Consider the following 18765-nt stretch of genomic DNA (forward strand, 5'->3'; position numbering starts at 1 on the left):
CGAGACTAGCACACACACACAAGCCTGGCCTATAGAGCCATGAGTTTAAGCCTGGCACACAATATATTACTATATTATATTACTATAGAGTAGGTGTAGTGAATGTGTTGGTATCGAATACAAATCATGACCCGAAATATCAGCCGTGTGCAACAGCCCAACGCCACAGAGCCATAAGACAGTGCTTGGTGTACCTGACAGGGTTCTCCTTGCCTGCAGTGATCCAGCGACCAGCACTACTCTCACACTGTTCCCTCTCACACTTAACCTGGAAGTCATCAATGAGTCAGGTAAAAACAACATTGTGTTATTATTTACAGTTTATATTAATTTTGGACCATGTTAATAAATAGGACCAATATCATAAAACGACACGATAGACAATAAATACTCTGTACACGTGGATAAAGCCCAAGCCTAGAAGAGTCTCAAAGATCCTAGACTAGCAGAAGCCCGTGGCATTGACGGATGAGCTGAGAGATTGAGACGCTGCCCTTAAATTGCCTTTCAGACACATAACATGCAGCACATACTGAAACCTGCCGTGTTCCCAGCGTATTCCCTGGTTCCTGTCATCCTGAACAGAGTCATTTCTCAACTCCCCAGTCCTACATTCTAGTCCTCTGTACTCTCTGCTGACAGTCACCAGGACCACTGCAGTAAAGGAGACCCAGTTTAACCCCTTTTCTCTTCACACAGTCAGTTACAGAACAGCAAGACATCAGGACAGTACAGGAACAGGTTCACATGCTTTCAGAGCAGGGAAATAGAGACAAGGTGAGATTTAACCCTTTAAGTGTTGCATGCTGACAGAACAGAACAGTGTTTCAAATTGGACAAGGAAATTCGGGAAAAATAAATAAAAAAATTAAAAGCATTATAAGGTCAATAAATCCTTAATCAAAATTATACACTGCAAACAAATGACAAGGAGAATGAAGCAAAAAGCAAAAAAAAAAAATTGGGGACAGCAAGAAAACAAATAAAACACAAAAATGCAGAGTAATTTTGTTAGGGAAAAATGGCTACCTTTGCAATGCTGGAGGAAAAGAACAAATCAGTGAGATAAGTATACCCCTGGAGTTCGCTGAACAATAGAGAATGAACGCTTACAAGAGATGTTTAGGTAGACAAGGAGAAGAAGAGATGCCAACAGTGGGCATCAGAGCCATATTATACCACCAACACCTGAGGTCTCACACACACACACACACACACACTCAAACACACTCTCTTAGGTCTAATAAAACATGCCTAAAACCCACAGAGAATTGCTTTTCTGGACAACTAGTACTAGCACTGTCCAGTAGTACTAAGTGGGTATGGATATCTGCTGGTATGACAAGTCTTAAAAATAACGTTCCTTCGTTAAAACGGATGTTCGCCAGAACAAACTACGTCTATGAAAAATTGTGGCTCTGTTTGCATATATATATATATATATATATATATATATATATATATATATATATATATAGTCAACAGTAGTTAGCTGAATTTCAATCCGTTGAGTATTTGTACAGAACACAGGGTTACTGTAAACATAGTGAATATGAAATGAGGAGTTGGGACGTGCTGCAGGCGAACTGGAAGCTTTCTCAGCACCAAACAAAGACATGACCGACTTCTCTCACTACGGACACCAATTAGATATCGACCGCATGTACAGTACAAGCAAAACCCACGTCTATAGTCAATACTATTGTGCCCTTCTAAGCAACTCCCTAAATATCAACAATTAATCAGACATAGAACATTAACACAGAACATTACAAGGAAACTGCCTGTCTGTCTCCTCTATTTCTAGGCACAGTATACTCAACACGAACCAATCCATCACAAAAGTCTACAGATACGATCATAACGATTACAAAAGCAATACAAGTGCATATACAGTACCGTATAAAACGTAAACCAACTCCCCCATCGACATGCTATCAAACAACAACACATTGTCAATTTACAGAATGGATGTTATATCAGCGATGGGCGACTCCAGTCCTCGGGCGGGAGTGATGTCACACTTTTCTCCCCATCCCTAGCAAAACACAGCTGATTCAACTAATTGCGTTCTAAACTGAAGATCATGATTAGTTGATTATTGGAGTCAGGTGTGTCAGCTGGGGCTGGGGCAAAACTGTTACACCAATCAGGCCCCCCGAGGACTGGAGTTGCCCGCCCCTGTGTTATATGAAGACACAAGACGGCATTAGACAGAGCATTGGAACCCTCCGACAATCAATAAACCCTACAATGCATCATCGTAGACGGAGTGTGAAAAGATAATTCCCTCGACTACATCCCAAACATTCAGCTACAGAGCATCAGGGTGTTTGAAACCCTCACCGACCACTGCATTTCATCCATGCAGTGTTTGTTCAAAGGACTTGGCACTAGAAAACGATAATCTCTCTAATTCAGAACCACCTGGTGTGTGCAGACACCAATACAATCCGAGAAGACATGAAAGGTTAACCCCCTAAGGGTAGAAGAGAACAGAGAGAGCCTTCATCCCTCTCTCCCTCAGTTAAAGGGCAGAGCGACCCAATGGGAAACAGAGTGTCAGGCTGGCTCATGGTTGAGCGTACTCTACTGTATGCTCAGCACAGCGACAGAGGAGTGTGAAGGGGGTTAGTAGCGCCTTGTCTTAAACCCTCCTAAGCAACATCTGTCCCTCCACACAAACTGGCATAGCTATCACCATCTACCACGCTAACCATCCCATCTTCTCTCAGACCCAACGCTACCCTACCCTGCCTATAGGGCAGGTCTCTGGACTTCTTTTCTCAAGGCTAGCCTAACAGCTGAACACTTGAGCCCCGTCCTCGTCACTAAAATTAAGGCAGCCATCTTCCTCCAACTCCTCATCCAGCTGGAGGCTACCGAAGGAGTATTTGTTCCTGGGCATGGGGGAGGAGTTGACCCCCATGGCCATGGGGTTACCATAGGTCAGCGGGTGGCTGCTGGAGCTGCCCGTGGTGGTCTCGGTCTCCGAGTCACTGGACTCAGTGCCACTGCTGGTGGAGCCGTCAATCATCTGAACAGCCCCTATGTGGTCTACGCCACCCCGGCTGTACAGCTTCTGTAAGGGGCTGGGCTTGGGCTGGCCGGGGGCAGACAGGCCATTGGCCATCATACGGCGCTCCAGAGCAGCCATGCGCTCGTTGCGGGAGACGACAGGTCGGGGATCGTGGGAGGGCGTGGAGGTGGCCTGCTGCGGGCTCAGGACGAAGGGGTCAGTGTCGGAACGGTTACGCATGTTGTGGAGCTTCTGTAAGTGTGGCGAGCGGGCCACGATGGGTGAGTAGCTGCCGTAGTTTGGCGGGGCCTGGCCCTCATCTCGGGGCCCCCCAGGGCCCCCCCGGGCGTTAAAGCCCCCGTGACCCGGTTCGTCCCAGCGCGGGAGCCGGGAGCCGTAGCCGTTCTGATCGGCGTGGCTGAGCGAACCTGTCCGGTGGAAGCTGCTCATAACGGGGCTTGACGTGGTGCTCTTAGAGCCTAACATATGGCGGACTGTCAGGGGGCTGCTGCTACGCTGATCCCCAATACCACGACCCCCCAAATCCTCCATCATAGTACTATGGAGAGGGCCACGTGGCGGACCCCCGCCGAAGAACGACAGGTTTCCCGACTCATCTAATGCACGGCTCATATTGAGGGGGGGTTTTGGGGAGGGAGGGGTCTCCATGTACCTCATCCTACCCAGAGCGATTTCTCGCTCGTTTATACTGCCACGGCGGGGGCCCGCCACCTCCTCCCCATAGCTCTCATTAGGGTGAGACCTGGTAACCCGGCCCTTGGCCACGTCGTATTCACTATCTATATCACTGCAGTCAATGTAGGGGATGGAGGAGCTGCTGCCCTTAGCGCCCCGGGAGGCTGGACCTGTGTTCAGATGTTCTGGGTGGGGCTGCCTGGCTGGGCCTGGTTCTGCCCCGGGGCCTGGCCTTTCCTCGCTGTGTGCCCCATTCCTCTGGCTGGAGGGGCTGCTTCTGGTCCGCAGGGCCGATGGGTCTTCGGCGCTCACCAACACGGACTCCTTCCAGTGACGGCGTGGCGGAGAGTCCACTATGTCTCCTGGAGCACGGCTCACACTCTGTGGCGTACGGAGACGGGAGAAGAGAGGGAAAGAGAGGGTTGAAGGTTATACTTGACAGTTAAACAAGGAAATAAGAGTTTTTGTGTTATGGACGAGTTAGTTATTCACTCCACTCAATTATTAACACTGTTCTACGCACTATATTTTTCATGTTCTAATCTTCCTAGGTGAAAACATGCTGGGTTGGCTAGCAGATAGATAGAGACGGTTCCACAAAGTGCCATTTAGTACACTAGCCTCGAAGGAGACACTGACTTCTTTTGGCACTTGAGGGCGGTGCGGGGAAGGCAGTGGAGACAGACGGCTGCTGCTGTGCTGGACCCGGCTGTGTTTCCTGAAGAGGAGACAGGGTGACAGAAAGTGAACATGTTATACGGCAAACCTTCGCACATCCAGTCTCTGTATAACTAGATATAAAAACACCGCCATTAAAAGGCTCTATTTTCACAAACCGACGGTTAATCTAAGCGCTGGCGCTGTGCATGTGTCGTAGGTATGGGGTGTGTCAGAATCGTCTTTGCTATTTTCACAGTCGTCATTACGAGCGCAATAGCTGGCGGTAGTGCGAAAGGGCTGGGTTTTGATGAATAAATAAGTTGTAGGTGTGACGAGGGCTTGGCCACTCACTGGCCAATCAAGGCCTCCATAGCTTAATAGGCATTTGCTTCAAGTTCTGTAGGTTATTAAGAGTTCATTTGGCTGGGGGCACGGAAAATTCTCATCCTAGTCCATTGTGGATTGATACTACAGTTTATTAAATAGCATAGGCTACAGTAACAAGTGATAGCAACAACAACAACAACAACAACAAAAATCCCGTGTTTGCTCAATAGGTTTGGAATGTTAACAGTCAGCATTGCACTTCTCCTCAAAAACAAAAAACAGATAATGTATCTGTGAGGCATGTTCTGAATAAGCAAGATATAGCCTAGGCCTAGTTTTAATATGGCGTTATAGGACAGCACATTTTGAACAGCCTATGTTTGGAGAAGTGAGTCGTCGTTAACTGGACAAGAGGAGTTCTTTGGAAATGAGGATGGATGCAAACCGAATGGAGTATGCTCTGCCGGTAGGCCTGTGTGACTTGTGAATATTGAAAGCGTAGGTCAGCCAAAAATCTCACGAGTAGACCATTTAGAAAACTTTTATGTAAAGGCTCCTTGGCTAATAATTGGCCAGGATGAGAATGAAACCAAAACACATTGCTGTTAAACGAGCTTTCGTTATCGTAGGGTAGGGGTAGTCTAACAAAAGGAATTATTTTTTTAATCAAATGAAACGGAAAACAAGCCAATTGTTACAGGGAAATAACTTCAATGTTTCTAAATACGAGGGTCACCGGGTTATCACTGGTTCCATGACGGGCACATAGCCGACATGGAGGGGATTGTAAGCACATCCAAAATAAGAGGAGCAGGCTAAAATCATTGAATAACCTACAGTTGAAGTCGGAAGTTTACATACACTTAGGTTGGAGTCATTAAAACTGGTTTTTCAACCACTACTCAAATTTCCTGTTAACAAACTATAGTTTTGGCAAATCGGTTGGTACATCAACTTTGGGCATGACAAGTCATTTTTCCAACAATTGTTTACAGACTATTTCATTTATAATTCAATGTATCACAATTCCAGTGGGTCAGAAGTTTACATACATGTAGTTGACTGTGCCTTTAAACAGCTTGGAAAATTCCAGAAATTTTTTTTGGCTTCAGAAGCTTCTGATAGGCTAATTGACATAATCTGAGTTAATTGGAGTTGTACCTGGAGATGTATTTCAAGGCCTACCTTCAAACTCAGTGGCTCTTTGCTTGACATCATGGGAAAATCAAAAGAAATGAGCCAAAACCTAAAAAAAACAATTGTAGACCTCCACAAGTCTGGTTCCTCCTTGGGAGCAATTTCCAAACGCCTGAAGGTACCACATTCATCTGTACAAACAATAGTACGCAAGTATAAACGCCATGGGACCACACAGCCGTCGTACCGCTCAGGAAGGAGACGCGTTCTGTCTCCTAGAGATGAACGTACTTTGGTGCGAAAAGTGCAACTCAATCTCAGAACTACAGCAAAGGACCTTGTGAAGATGCTAGAGGAAACAGGTACATAAGTATCTATATCCACAGTAAAACGAGTCCTATATCGACATAACCTGAAAGGCCGCTCAGAAAAGAAGAAGCCACTGCTCCAAAACTGCCATAAAAAAAGCCAGACTACGGTTTGCAACTGCAAAATAGGGACAAAGATCGTACTTTCTGGAGAAATGTCCTCTGGTCTGATGAAACAAAAATATAACTTTTGGCCATAATGACCATCGTTATGTTTGGAGGAAAAAGGGGGAGGCTTGCAAGCCGAAGAACACCATCCCAACCGTGAAGCACTTCACAAAATAGATAATTTTCCATCCTCATGAAGCTATGTGGATATACTGAAGCAACATCTCAAGACATCACTCAGGAAGTGAAAGCTTGGTCGCAAATGGGTCTTCCAAGTGGACAATGACCCCAAGCATACTTCCAAAGTTGTGGCAAAACGGCTTAAGGACAACAAAGTCAAGTTATTGGAGTGGCCACCACAAAGCCCTAACCCCATCCTATTGAAAATCTGTGGGCAAAAAGCATGTGTGAGCAAGGAGGCCTATAAACCTGACTCAGTTACACCAGCTCTGTCAGGAGGAATGGGCCAAAATTCACCCAACTTATTGTGGGAAGCTTGTGGAAGGCTACCCGAAACATTTGACCCAAGTTAAACAATCGAAAGGCAACGCTACCAAATAATTGAGTGTATGCAAACTTCTGAACCACTGGGAATGTGACGAAAGAAATGAAAGCTGAAATAAATCACTCTACTATTATTCTGACATTCCACATTCTTAAAATAAAGTGGGGATCCTAACTGACCTAAAACAGGGATTTTTTTACCAGGATTAAATGTCAGGAATTGTGAAAAACTGAGTTTAAATGTATTTGGCCAAGGTGTATGCAAACTTCCGACTTCAACTGTATATGGATAAAAATGGGATTTCCACTCCCTGTTTTGCTGCTGCCAAACTTGATAATTTAATAAAGCTTTGGTGATGAGAAGGGGATGCTATGCTTGGTTTTTAAATCAAATGAAACAGGATTTTTACATTTCTAAATACGAGGTTTATGGGCACTAAAAGCACATCTCTTGTGCATATAGGTACTGTGCGTCACGGCTGGATAGGCTGTGCTTCCGCTGTCAAAATCCTAACCAACCCCGTTACTGCGAACACCAGCTTTCGGTTGGTCTTCATTTATTTCTGTAATAAGCTTCAACATTGCGGCTTCTATCGATGTAATTGTCGGCATAATTCCCAATCCCCCATATATATATATATTTTTTAATATATATTATTTTAAATATATATATACACAGTCCAGTTAAAGGTTTGGACACTATTCCTTCAAGGGTTTTTCTTTATTTATTTTTTACTATTTTCTACATTGTAGAATAATGGTGAAGACAACAAAACTATGAAATAACAAACATGTAGCAACCAAAAATTATTATACAAATCAAAATATATTTTATATTTGAGATTCTTCAAAGTAGCCACCCTCTTCCTTGATGACAGCTTTGCACACTCTCGGCATTCTCTCAACCAGCCTCATGAGGAATGAATTTCAATTAACAGGTGTGCCTTGTTAAAAGTTAATTTGTGGAATACCTTTCCTTCTTAATGTGTTTGAGCCAAACACTTGTGGTGACAAGGTAGGGGTGTTATACAGAAGATAGCCCTATTTGGTAAAAGACCAAGTCCATATTATGGCAAGAACAGTTCAAATAATCAAAGAGAAACGATAGTCCATCATTACTTTAAGACATGAAGGTCAATCTGGAAAATGTCAAGATCTTCAAGTGCAGTCGCAAAAACCACTAAGAGCTATGATGAAACTGGCTTTCATGAGGACCGCCACAGGAAAGGAAGACCCAGAGTTACCTCTGCTGCAGAGGATAAGTTAATTATAGTTACCAGCCTCAGAATTTGCAGCCCAAATAAATGCTTCAGAGATCAAGTAACAGACATCTCAACATCAACTGTTCAGAGGAGACTTTGTGAAATCAGGCCTTCATGGTCAAATTGCTGCAAAGAAACCACTACTAAAGGAACCCAATAATAATAATAAGAGACTTGCTTGGGCCAAGAAACACATGCAATGGACATTAGATCGGTGGAAATCTGTCCTTTTGTCTAAGGAGTCCAAATTTGCAATTTTTGGTTCCAACTGTCGTGTCTTTGTGAGACGCTGAGATCATCCAGTCACCTACTCTGCATGTGTGGTTAATTTAAGGACAAAAAATTGACGGCTATCCCATATAAATTGCAAAATAGTTGGGAAGAGATTTTCAATGTACCGATTCCAAAACAACAGTCTCAAAGTCAACAGCGAAGAGGCGACTCAGGGATGCTGGCCTTCTAGGAAGAGTTCCTTTGTCCAGTGTCTGTGTTCTTTTGCCCATCTTAATCTTAAAAAAAAAAATTATTGGCCAGTCTGAGATATGGCTTTTTCTTTGCAACTCTGCCAAAAAGGCCAGCACCCTGGAGTCGCCTCTTCACTGTTGACATTGAGACTGGTGTTTTGCGGGTACTCTTTAATGAAGCTGCCAGTTGAGGACTTGTGAGGCTTCTGTTTCTCAAACTAGACACTAATGTACTTGTCCTTTTGCTCAGTTGTGCACCGGGTCCTCCCACTCCTCTTTCTATTCAGGTTATAGCCAGTTTACGCTGTTCTGTGAAGGGAGTAGTACGAGATCTTCATTTTCTTGGCAATTTCTCCCATAGAATAGCCTTCATTTCTAAGAACAAGAATAGACTGAAGAGTTTCAGAAGAAAGTGCTTTGTTTCCATCCATTTTTAGCCTGTAATCGAACCCACAAATGCTGATGCTCCAGATACTCAACTAGTCCAAAGAAGGCAAGCATTTAGCTTTTTAATCAGAACAACAATTTTCAGCTGTACTAACAATTTCAAAAAGGTTTTCTAACGATCACTTAGCCTTTTAAAATGATAAACTTAGATTAGCTAACACAACGTGCCATTGGAACACAGGAGTGATGGTTGCTGATAATGGGCATCTGTACGCCTATGTAGATATTCCATACAAAATCTGCCGTTTCCAGCTACAATAGTCGTTTGTGACCCCAAACCTTTGAACGGTAGTGTATATATAACATTCTATTGGTTTTGTATAATCATTTCTGAAATATCCCCACCGGCGCATACTGAAATTGGCACTTCGGCGCACGTTAAGGACACACCTCCGATATTGCCACCCATCCCATATCAGCGCAAGCGAGCTAATATAAGACAGGTAAATTACCAGTCCTGGCACTAGGGTATGAAAACAGAAGAATTGACAATCGCGCTGGCTTAACGTCAGCCAAAAATAGAGACCTAAGTCTTTACCTTTCAAAGGGAATCTTCTTAAACTCAGAATCCTTCACGTAATCAATCACCTGCTTCTGGGTCCGACCGCTGCAGTGAGAAAAGTAGCAAGGGAGATGATTGAGGTCAGTGAACTTACAACAGAGCTGGAGCAGCTTTGTCCGGGTGACAGTTAGTAAATGAGATTCAGACTGAGGTACTGACTGGTTCTTCATCAAACCTGCTATATCCTGCTATATGTGTCATGAGAGACTGCTTTATTATTGTGTGGCCAGCTTGTCTACCTGAATCTGAAGGAGGAGCCTCGGGTGAAGAGGACAGGCTTGGGTTTGGGTTTGGGCTCCTCGAAGAGGCGGAAAAAGGCGTGGTATTCCACACAGATCTTCCAGAAGACTTTACAGCAGTCCCTGCTACCCATCAGGAACTCCAGAGTGTCCTGGTAAGAGCTCTGCTGCAGGGTGGGACAGATATAGATGTAACACACATCAATGCAAAACACTTAGGCATTGGTAATGATTATCATTTTAAATTCTTATAGTCTATGGCCAGGTGACTTACGTTCAGGTCTGGCCTGAGCTTGATGAGAAACCGCTTCCGTTTGAAGCTCAATTTGCGCACTTTGGACCAGTTGAAGGCATTGATCTTGGTGTGTCCCTGCAGCCGATGTAGAAGTTCACACAATGGTTTAACATGGCGTGTGCCATGCAATAAAAGCCAGCCTGTTCGTCTTAATAATCCTGTCATCAAACATCAGCTCCACATTCCTCAAATAGAACTAGCTCTTAATCCCAATAGATTTGTGAACAGAGAAACTGTCACATGTCAAAAGCCTGTCAAACTCAATTCCACTTCAAAGAGCAATTGAAAAGCAGAACAGCTGCAAGCAAGTGTGGCATAACCAAGCTGGTTAATCATTTAAACGACCCATTTGCCATTACACCATCCACATCAAACATTTGGATCAAACATCCTGTACGTTTCTAATTATAAACAGCAGTCTACAAATCCTCTAACTCCATCCAGCTCTACTCTGTGTTGACCTGTAAAGTAGTGCCGGTCACCTGAAAGACCAGGACACCAGTGTGCGCCACGGCCAGGCTCAGCTTGCTGCCCTCGCGGTCCTTGGCAGGATGCAGTCTCACTCCGTACAGCTCCAGCCTGCGTGCCACCTCCAGCAGCTGGTAGTCCGACTCTGCTGGCGTCTGACCCCTACAAGCACACAAACAATAGCCTGCGTCAAGTCTCATGTAAGTCTCATAGGCCTCTCCAAGGACATGTCCCAAATGACACTCTATTCCCTTTATAGTGCCCTTCTTTTGACGCAGTCTCACACAAGTCTTTTATGAGTTTCACAATCACGGCAAGGTGGAGATGAGGTGGGATGCGTCAGAATTCAAAGAGGTCAACAAACGGTTACATTTCACATCCATTTTGAGCTTCTGAACCTGGCTGCTCTAAATCAAGAACTGTACTTTAAATCGGCATAATATCTACCACCAAATACATAGTCCTATATGTTCTGTAAATGTGGTGAGAGACCAAGCCACAAGCCAATCTGTGTTCCCACATTCAGCTGACACCACACACCACCGAGTTCTGGGTAGAAACGAAGTTGCATAGTACCTCATTTCCCTAATTCTTATCTGTGAAAAAGCTTTCCTGTTTCCTGTGTGCTGTAGTTAATTAGAGATTTAACTCTGGCCATGGCTCCCTGCCAGGAGAACTGTGGTTAGTGTTATCAGCTGAAAAGACCGAAAATAAAAAGAACAAGCCGGGGAGGACAGTCAAATCTAACGGAGCTCCTTTCATCTTGTCAGCTGCCTGGTGATCTCCCGCCTCTGCCGTGACACCAGTGTAGCGTGGAGGACTGGGGGGTGAGGGAAGGGCTGACCATGTCCTCCTGGCACATGTTTAGAGCCAGCCAGCTGCAACGATGAGGACGACACCGAGGGGATTGTGGGATATGGAAGCCTTCCACCGTGTGTTCTCCCTGGAGTACAGAACTATCCAATTAGGAAAGAGATTATAGGGGGAAAAATACTGGGAGTAGGAGAAGCTACAGTGAGTGAGTTCAAGCAACCGTTTCCCTTGTGCCAACCTGTCAGCTGACTAGACAGGAGAGACACAACAATGGAAATCCAAAGTTGTTAGCTGTTTTCCATGCTGAAGTCTGGTGCGGTGTGTTGCTCATTAGGCTGTGATCCGAGTAGATTCCAGACCTTTTCTGGGGACCCAAACGGGGTTGCTAATAAAGCAGACATTCACACATGCACCTCCAGGCCCTAACCGCTCAACCAGCCCAGGGGGCTTTGCCTTGTCTAAACATGACGAAGAATGCCATGTCAGTTAGCACACTGGAACAAAGCCCTCTATTCATTCAGTGGCGAGTTTCCCCGACTGTGTCATCTGCGTATTAAACATTGCCTTGGAAAGTATAAGGGTCTTTCACGACCTTTTCCTGTTCAGAGTGGACCTGAATAATGCCTGCACACAGCTCAGTGCAGACAAACCAGTTATAGAGGAGTTACTCACACATTCTTGGAGTGGAACTCCATGATCCTGTCGATCAGAGCCACCTGGTCTGGAATGTAGCTGTTGTTGAGGAGGTGCTGCCGACTCTGGCTCTCCTCAAAGTCCCCAATCTCAGCTGGAGGACAAAGGGTTAATGTTATGACATTGTATTACATTGTGTGCAGTGTATCTGCAACACCGCAGGTTGATCATTTGGATCATTCGCTTACATCCCTAAATAGAACCGATGAGAATAGATTCAATGGAATACATCCTCATCTGTGTCTCTTCCCTCTAGAATCACACTTTGACAGCTCCCTCTAGCATTAGAATCCTGGCAGGCTGAGGAACGGATGACTTTTCAAAAATACTTTCTCAAGAGTGTTTTCTGGGGAGGGTCCTGACACGTTTGGTTATTCTGAAGCCGTCCGTCTTTCCAGATTTCATTCAGACGAGGACTATAAAAAGGTATCCATGGCAACACACTGATTGTCAATTTGGGATGCTGCACCACATCCTGGTCGGCACATTTTGAAGACGGCACGAGCAACACAACGTGTTTCCCTACACATCCATCTTCTCTACTGACCCTGTGGTCCACTAAGCCATAAAGTAACAGAGAGACGTACACTGGATAATATGGGAGACCAGCAGGGCCGCGCTACTGTCGTTGCAGGCCAGACGTCCACAGGCAAGGTCATGCTTGACTTGCAGGGCGAAGAGGTACCTGAACAAGACGGTACAACGAGACAGGTTAGAACAGAGTCAACAGGATGACTGTGTCTGTGTGTGGTTAACATCAGAAAACCTGTCAGACGACAACGCAGGAGGGAGCAGCCTCAAAAAGGAAACACTTGGAGGTGATCCCAGCTTGCCAAATACGATCTATAACACAACAGGTTCAGAAAGACAGCTTCTTGGCACATGCATGTCACCACACCTGGAAGTACTGACTGTTGACTGACCCCTTACGATTGCATCATAGTACAGTACAACCCCCCCAAAAACTGCATTTAACAAAGACAACTGGACTGCAGAGCAACAGTCTTGTCTATGGATAAGCGGTCTTTCGTTACCCATCCAACATCAACTGTAACCTTCTGTAGGGTCAAGGAATTAATGATATAATGAGAAAATATACATCAGAAAAACATTAGTCTTAAATGAAAATAACCAGCACCATTTCAAGGTGCTACATTATAAACCTGGCAGGTTTAAAACATGGACGGCGTGAATTATATGTCCGAGGCAGAAATAAATCTGCTGGGAGGCTGGAACACATTAGTCACTTCTGAATTAGCAGTTATATTCTGTGACATCGCAGTCGTTTCCACACACAGATCTGACCCGAGAATGACTTACTCTAATGGAAAGACTGCATAATATGCCAGCTGATAGCCTGCTGTGTGCTGTGCAGTCAGCCTTATATGACTTCATGCACTGACAGCTCGTCAGCTGAATACAAATTCCAATTATTAAGCACCTGTAGATTAGGAAATCTTATAGCTGAGCCTTGTAGACTGAAGGTTCCTCTGAAATGGTGGCTGGTATGTTGCTGGTTAAAACTCCCGTGGTTTAATAGGCTTCTTCCTGTTTAGTCTTACCTAGTCAGTTCCTCCAGTAGTTGGGTGTGGTCAGGGGGGAAAAACTTCACCACAAATCGCAGGACTGTGTGCTTGGGCCCTGTGGGTGTGAGATCATGGCATGGTTATATAGGTAGAGTCACAGCCAAGACAATACAAATGACACATTCTAAAATCAGGGAGATTCCTATCATAGAATTAGGATTTAGAATCTCTATGATTCCTTCCGATACTCTACTTCACTCAGACCTGAATCTGGGTTCTCTCACACTGATCATAGCAAGGAAGAAGTGCATTGGCTCTTGCGCACCACATGTCCTCATTTGTAGATGAGCAGACCAGTCTTTTATAAGACTTCATGAATGTTTTATGACTGGAGATGTAAACATTTAACAGCAGAGCCTCCGACTGGAAGGAAGATGGTCTCTGTGTGTGATTAAGTTTGCTCAGATGAGACGTGGTTTTGAGAAGCCACAACTAAATGAATTCGCCGAGCTGTCTCCTTTCAAAGACATTTAATGTTCCCATGTTTTGGCTTGATTCATTTTCTTCTGTTAGCAGCAACAACAACAGTGTTAGCTGAAGCAAATTAAGACTGAACTGTCCATTGTTTGCCGTGTAAAAGTGTGTAATGAAGTCTGGGTTACTTACGTCTCAGCTGCTTGACTATTGGCTTAAGGAGGTCTAGCCAAACCTGTGAAGAGAAGGAAGACAAACGTCCCTTAGTCGGCATAGAGATACGAATTTAAAGCTTCTACACTTAGACAAAGAAACAACCTTCCCGTCTAGTCGGGAAACAACCCCTGTCGTACTGTGTTTTTGTCTTCCCTCACCATCATCTTGTGGTGGTCTTGGTACTCTAGGCTGAAGTAGTCCCCTTCAACGAGGTTCAGGTGGGTACACACCAGGTCAAACACCACCTTGCCAGAGGCTCTTTGCTGTAAAAGACATAGAAACAGACATGGGTAAGTTACAGAAATACATGGTGCAGTAGTGATTGTCTTTTGACTGTAAGGCGGGCTGGCTGGCATTCACTAGCTCAACCATTCAATGAGCAATGTGTACTTGGACTAAGGATGATATTGTCCCCCCCCTGGTTTCAAAGACTCATTCTGACATTTCACTGGAAATCCCCTCAGCAAACTCCATCTGCAAGTCTAATCAAGGACCAACGAGCATCAGAGCACATTCCGGACTGGGTCTCATCATCCCTCTAGGACTTAGGGGTTTAGGAGGAATGGCACAGACAAACAATAGTGACATTTGCAGTAGTGACTGAGTGTCGTTTGACTGACTGGATGGATAGTGGGTGGCTTCATAGAAGCCATATCCTGGTTGACTAACGCGCCACCACCCCCTCTCTTTTCACTCCCAGGTTCTAGATGATTGCTCAAAGCATCTCCCTCCCTCTACGGAGGCCCAGGGGTTGGGACACTGAGGATCAGACAGACAGGGGGACGAGTCTGTCCCTGTGACTTTGTTCTGAATTACAAGCGTCACCGTGGGGACTGTCGATGGCACAGTGCTCTTTGAAGCTGATCTACTGGCAGCCCGGCTCACCTAGGAGGTCCATTCCTCCACGACAACACTTTGAAGTCTCCGTCTGAGTCAGTCATCTGGCTGTTTTTCACCCACTACTTCTTTTCCAATCCCAGGGGAACATACACAGCCGACACCAAAGCAACCCCAAATAGCAGCCCTGCCTTTATAGAAGAAAACCTTCCTCATTTAGAGGCACAAAGGGATGTCAGGGACTGCAGTTTAAAGCCACAACTCCTATTAGAAAACTCCTAAGACGACTGAAGCATGGCAGAGAGGAAGGGAGTGGAGCCGTTTAGCCAGGCTGCATTCTTCTGGCTGATTTTCACCGGAGCAGAACGTAGCACAGTTATTCCAGTGTTTATAGTAACAGTCCCACCCTGTCTACACTCTCAGAAAAAAAGGTGCCATCTAGAACCTAAAATCTTCATCGGCTGTCCCCATAGGAGAACCCTTTGAAATAACCTTTTTTTGTTCCCTTTTGGTTGCATGGATCGCAGAAGGTTCTACTTAGAACCAAAAAGGGTTCTCCTATGGGGACAGCCGAAGAACACTTTTTTCTAAGAGTGTAGGATAATGACCTAGCACCAATTGAGACTGACTGCTTCCACCCTTCTGCACCCCTCCCCCCTCTCCTACTCTACTGGTGGGAGGAGCTATAGGTGGACGGGCTCATTGTAATGGCTGGAATGGAATTAATGGCATGGTATCAAACACATCAAGCATATGGAAACCACGCTCGACTACGTTCCACTGATTACATTCCAGCCCCCCCCCCCCCCCACACACACACACTCTAGTCTCTATACATCCTCCACCCACGACGTACTCCTCTCCTTCTCCACCAAGTGCTATCCCTCTCTAAGGGCAGTCATTGAAACTAAGGCCTTCTCTACTTCCTGGATTATATAGTGACCTCTTCCAATCACAAGTGGGCAACCCACATAACTAACCAATGGGAAATGTTTTCCATTATTACACTCACTTATATCAGTGTTCATTAAACAGTTACTTGCATCACCAGCATAATAATCCATTCAACAGGAGTGTCCAAAAGAAGCATCAACACAGCTTCCCTCTCCATAGGTTCCCTGCTTTATCTCTCCCTCCAATACTCTCCCTTCTGACTGCGGCATGTAGGGAGCTCTGGGCACCACCACATAGGACCAGCTGTTTCCATATGGCGGAAGGGTGGTGGGTGAGACCACAGGGGAGCAGGAGGCTAGAGGACACAAGAGCAGACACCAGCCAAACAACCACCCACACTGCTGCCTGCCTGCCAAGGCCGTGCTGCTGCAGAACCAACCAGCCGTAAACCAGCAGTGTCAGAACTCTCCACAGAAAAACAGTCATAGGCCTAGTTTTAATACAGAGAGGAAATCTAAGTCAGTAGCCTGGGTTTTCTGTACTTAGTACTATAACATAGTGCAACACTTGTTCCTGGAGAACAAGGAGGAATCCAGTGGGACAGAGTCAAGGATAGAAATTCAAAGTAGAGTAGGGTAGGGTACAGTAGACTGGAGTAGGGTGGGGTACGGTAGAGTAGGGTAGGATGGGATAGGGCAGGGTGGACTGGGGTAGGGCAGGGTGGAGTAGAATAGAGTGGGGTGGAGTAGGGTGGGGTAGAGTACGGTAGAGTAGGGTGGAGTAGGGTAGGATAGGGTGGAGTAGAGTGGTTAGAGTAGGGTAGGGTGGGGTAGAGTAGGGTAGGGTGGAGCAGTGTAGGGTGGAGTAGAGTGGTTAGAGTAGGGTAGGGTAGAGTAGGGTAGAGTGGAGTAAAGTAGAGTGGTTAGAGTAGGGTAGGGCGGAGTAGAGTGGGTAGAGTAGAGTAGGGTAGGTTGGAGTAGAGTGGGTAGGGTAGAGTAGAGTAGGGTAGAGTAGAGTAGAGTAGAGTAGGGTGGAGTAGAGTAGGGTGGAGTAGAGTAGGGTAGGATAGGGTGGAGTAGGGTAGAGTAGGGTGGGGTACGGTAGAGTAGGGTGGAGTAGGGTAGGATAGGGTGGAGTAGGGTAGGATAGGGTGGAGTAGAGTGGTTAGAGTAGGGTAGGGTGGGGTAGAGTAGAGTGGTTAGAGTAGGGTAGGGTAGAGTAGGGTCGGGTGGATTGGAGTGGGTAGAGTAGAGTAGGGTGGAGTAGAGTAGAGTAGGGTAGGGTAGGTTGGAGTAGGGTAGAGTAGGTTGGGTAGAGTAGAGTAGGGTAAGGTAGGGTGGAGTAGGGGAGGGTAGGGTGGGGTAGGGTGGAGTAGAGTGGGTAGAGTAGGATGGGGTAGGGTAGAGTAGAGTAGGGTTGTGTGGAGTAGAATAGGGCGGGTTAGAGTAGGGTAGAGTAGAGTAGGGTAGGGTGGGGTAGAGTAGGGTAGAGTAGGGTGGAGTAGGGTTAGGTAGAGTAGGGTAGAGTAGGGTAAGGTAGAGTAGGGTAGGGTAAGGTAGGGTAGGGTAAGGTAGAGTAGGGTAGTAGGGTAGGGTAGAGTAGGGTGGAGTAGGGTATGGTAGGGTAGGTTGGAGTAGAGTGGGTAGAGTAGAGTAGGGTGGAGTAGAGTAGAGTAGGGTGGAGTAGAGTGGGTAGAGTAGGGTAGGATAGGGTGGAGTACGGTAGAGTAGGGTGGGGTACGGTAGAGTAGGGTGGAGTAGGGTAGGGTAGGGTGGAGTAGAGTAGAGTGGTTAGAGTAGGGTAGAGTAGGGTCGGGTGGATTGGAGTGGGTAGAGTAGAGTAGGGTGGAGTAGAGTAGAGTAGGGTAGGTTGGAGTAGGGTAGAGTAGAGTAGAGTAGGGTGGGTAGAGTAGAGTAGGGTGGGGTGGAGTAGGGTAGAGTAGAGTAGGGTAGGTTGGAGTAGGGTAGAGTAGAGTAGGGTAGAGTAGAGTAGGGTGGGTAGAGTAGAGTAGGGTGGGGTGGAGTAGGGTAGGGTGGAGTAGGGTAGGATAGGGTGGAGTAGGTTAGGGTAGGGTAGGGTGGAGTTGAGTAGAGTAGGGTGGGGTAGAGTAGGGTAGGGTGAAGTAGGGTAGGGTGGAGTAGGGTAGGGTAGAGTAGGGTGGAGTAGAGTAGGGTGGAGTAGGGTAGGGTAGAGTAGGGTGGGGTGGAGTAGAGTAGGATGGGGTAGAGTAGAGTAGGGTAGAGTAGGGTTAGGTAGAGTAGAGTAGGGTAAGGTAGAGTAGGGTAGGGTAAGGTAGAGTAGGGTAAGGTAGAGTAGGGTAAGGTAGAGTAGGGTAAGGTAGAGTAGGGTATGGTAGAGTAGGGTGGAGTAGGGTATGGTAGAGTAGAGTAGGGTAGGGTATGGTAGAGTAGGGTATGGTAGAGTAGAGTAGGGTAGGGTATGGTAGAGTAGGGTAGGGTAGAGTCGGGTAGGGTAGAGTAGGGTAGGCTAAGGTAAAGTAGAGTAGGGTAGAGTAGGGTAGGTAAAGAGTAGGGTATGGTAGAGTAGGGTATGGTAGAGCAGGGCAAGGTAGAGTAGGGTAGGGTAAGGTTCAGTAGGGTAGGGTGGGGTAGAGTTGAATAGGGTAGGCTAGAGTAGGGTAGGTAGAGTAGGGTAGGGTAAGGTAGAGTATGGTAGATTAAGGTAGAGTAGGGTATATTAGAGTAGGCTAGAGTAGGGCTAGGTAGAGTAGGGTAGAGTAGAGTAGGGTAGGGTAG

At 46.0% G+C, this 18765-nt stretch overlaps 1 protein-coding gene across 18 annotated transcripts in view; it reads right to left on the reverse strand.

The window, feature by feature from the left end:
- The window catches only part of LOC110520153 (FERM, ARH/RhoGEF and pleckstrin domain protein 1), a 107309-nt gene that overhangs the window by 16520 nt on the left and 72024 nt on the right, over positions 1-18765 (reverse strand). For 7 of the 18 annotated variants that reach the window (XM_036974534.2, XM_090229857.1, XM_036974535.2 and 4 more), the window contains 11 exons: positions 14437-14541; positions 14255-14297; positions 13625-13703; positions 12650-12747; positions 12042-12156; positions 10571-10718; positions 10068-10163; positions 9794-9960; positions 9531-9599; positions 4337-4433; positions 3886-4096 (listed from right to left, as the gene is read on the reverse strand). In XM_036974534.2, the coding sequence (XP_036830429.1) occupies positions 3886-4096; positions 4337-4433; positions 9531-9599; positions 9794-9960; positions 10068-10163; positions 10571-10718; positions 12042-12156; positions 12650-12747; positions 13625-13703; positions 14255-14297; positions 14437-14541 (1228 nt within the window). The remainder of the gene's footprint in view (positions 1-3885; positions 4097-4336; positions 4434-9530; positions 9600-9793; positions 9961-10067; positions 10164-10570; positions 10719-12041; positions 12157-12649; positions 12748-13624; positions 13704-14254; positions 14298-14436; positions 14542-18765) is intronic. The other 11 variants (XM_036974541.2, XM_036974540.2, XM_090229862.1 and 8 more) reach the window with 3 other exon arrangements.

Source organism: Oncorhynchus mykiss, chromosome 3 (genome assembly GCF_057628025.1).
Source record: "Oncorhynchus mykiss isolate SJ-2025 chromosome 3, ASM5762802v1, whole genome shotgun sequence".
Lineage (NCBI taxonomy): Eukaryota > Metazoa > Chordata > Actinopteri > Salmoniformes > Salmonidae > Oncorhynchus > Oncorhynchus mykiss.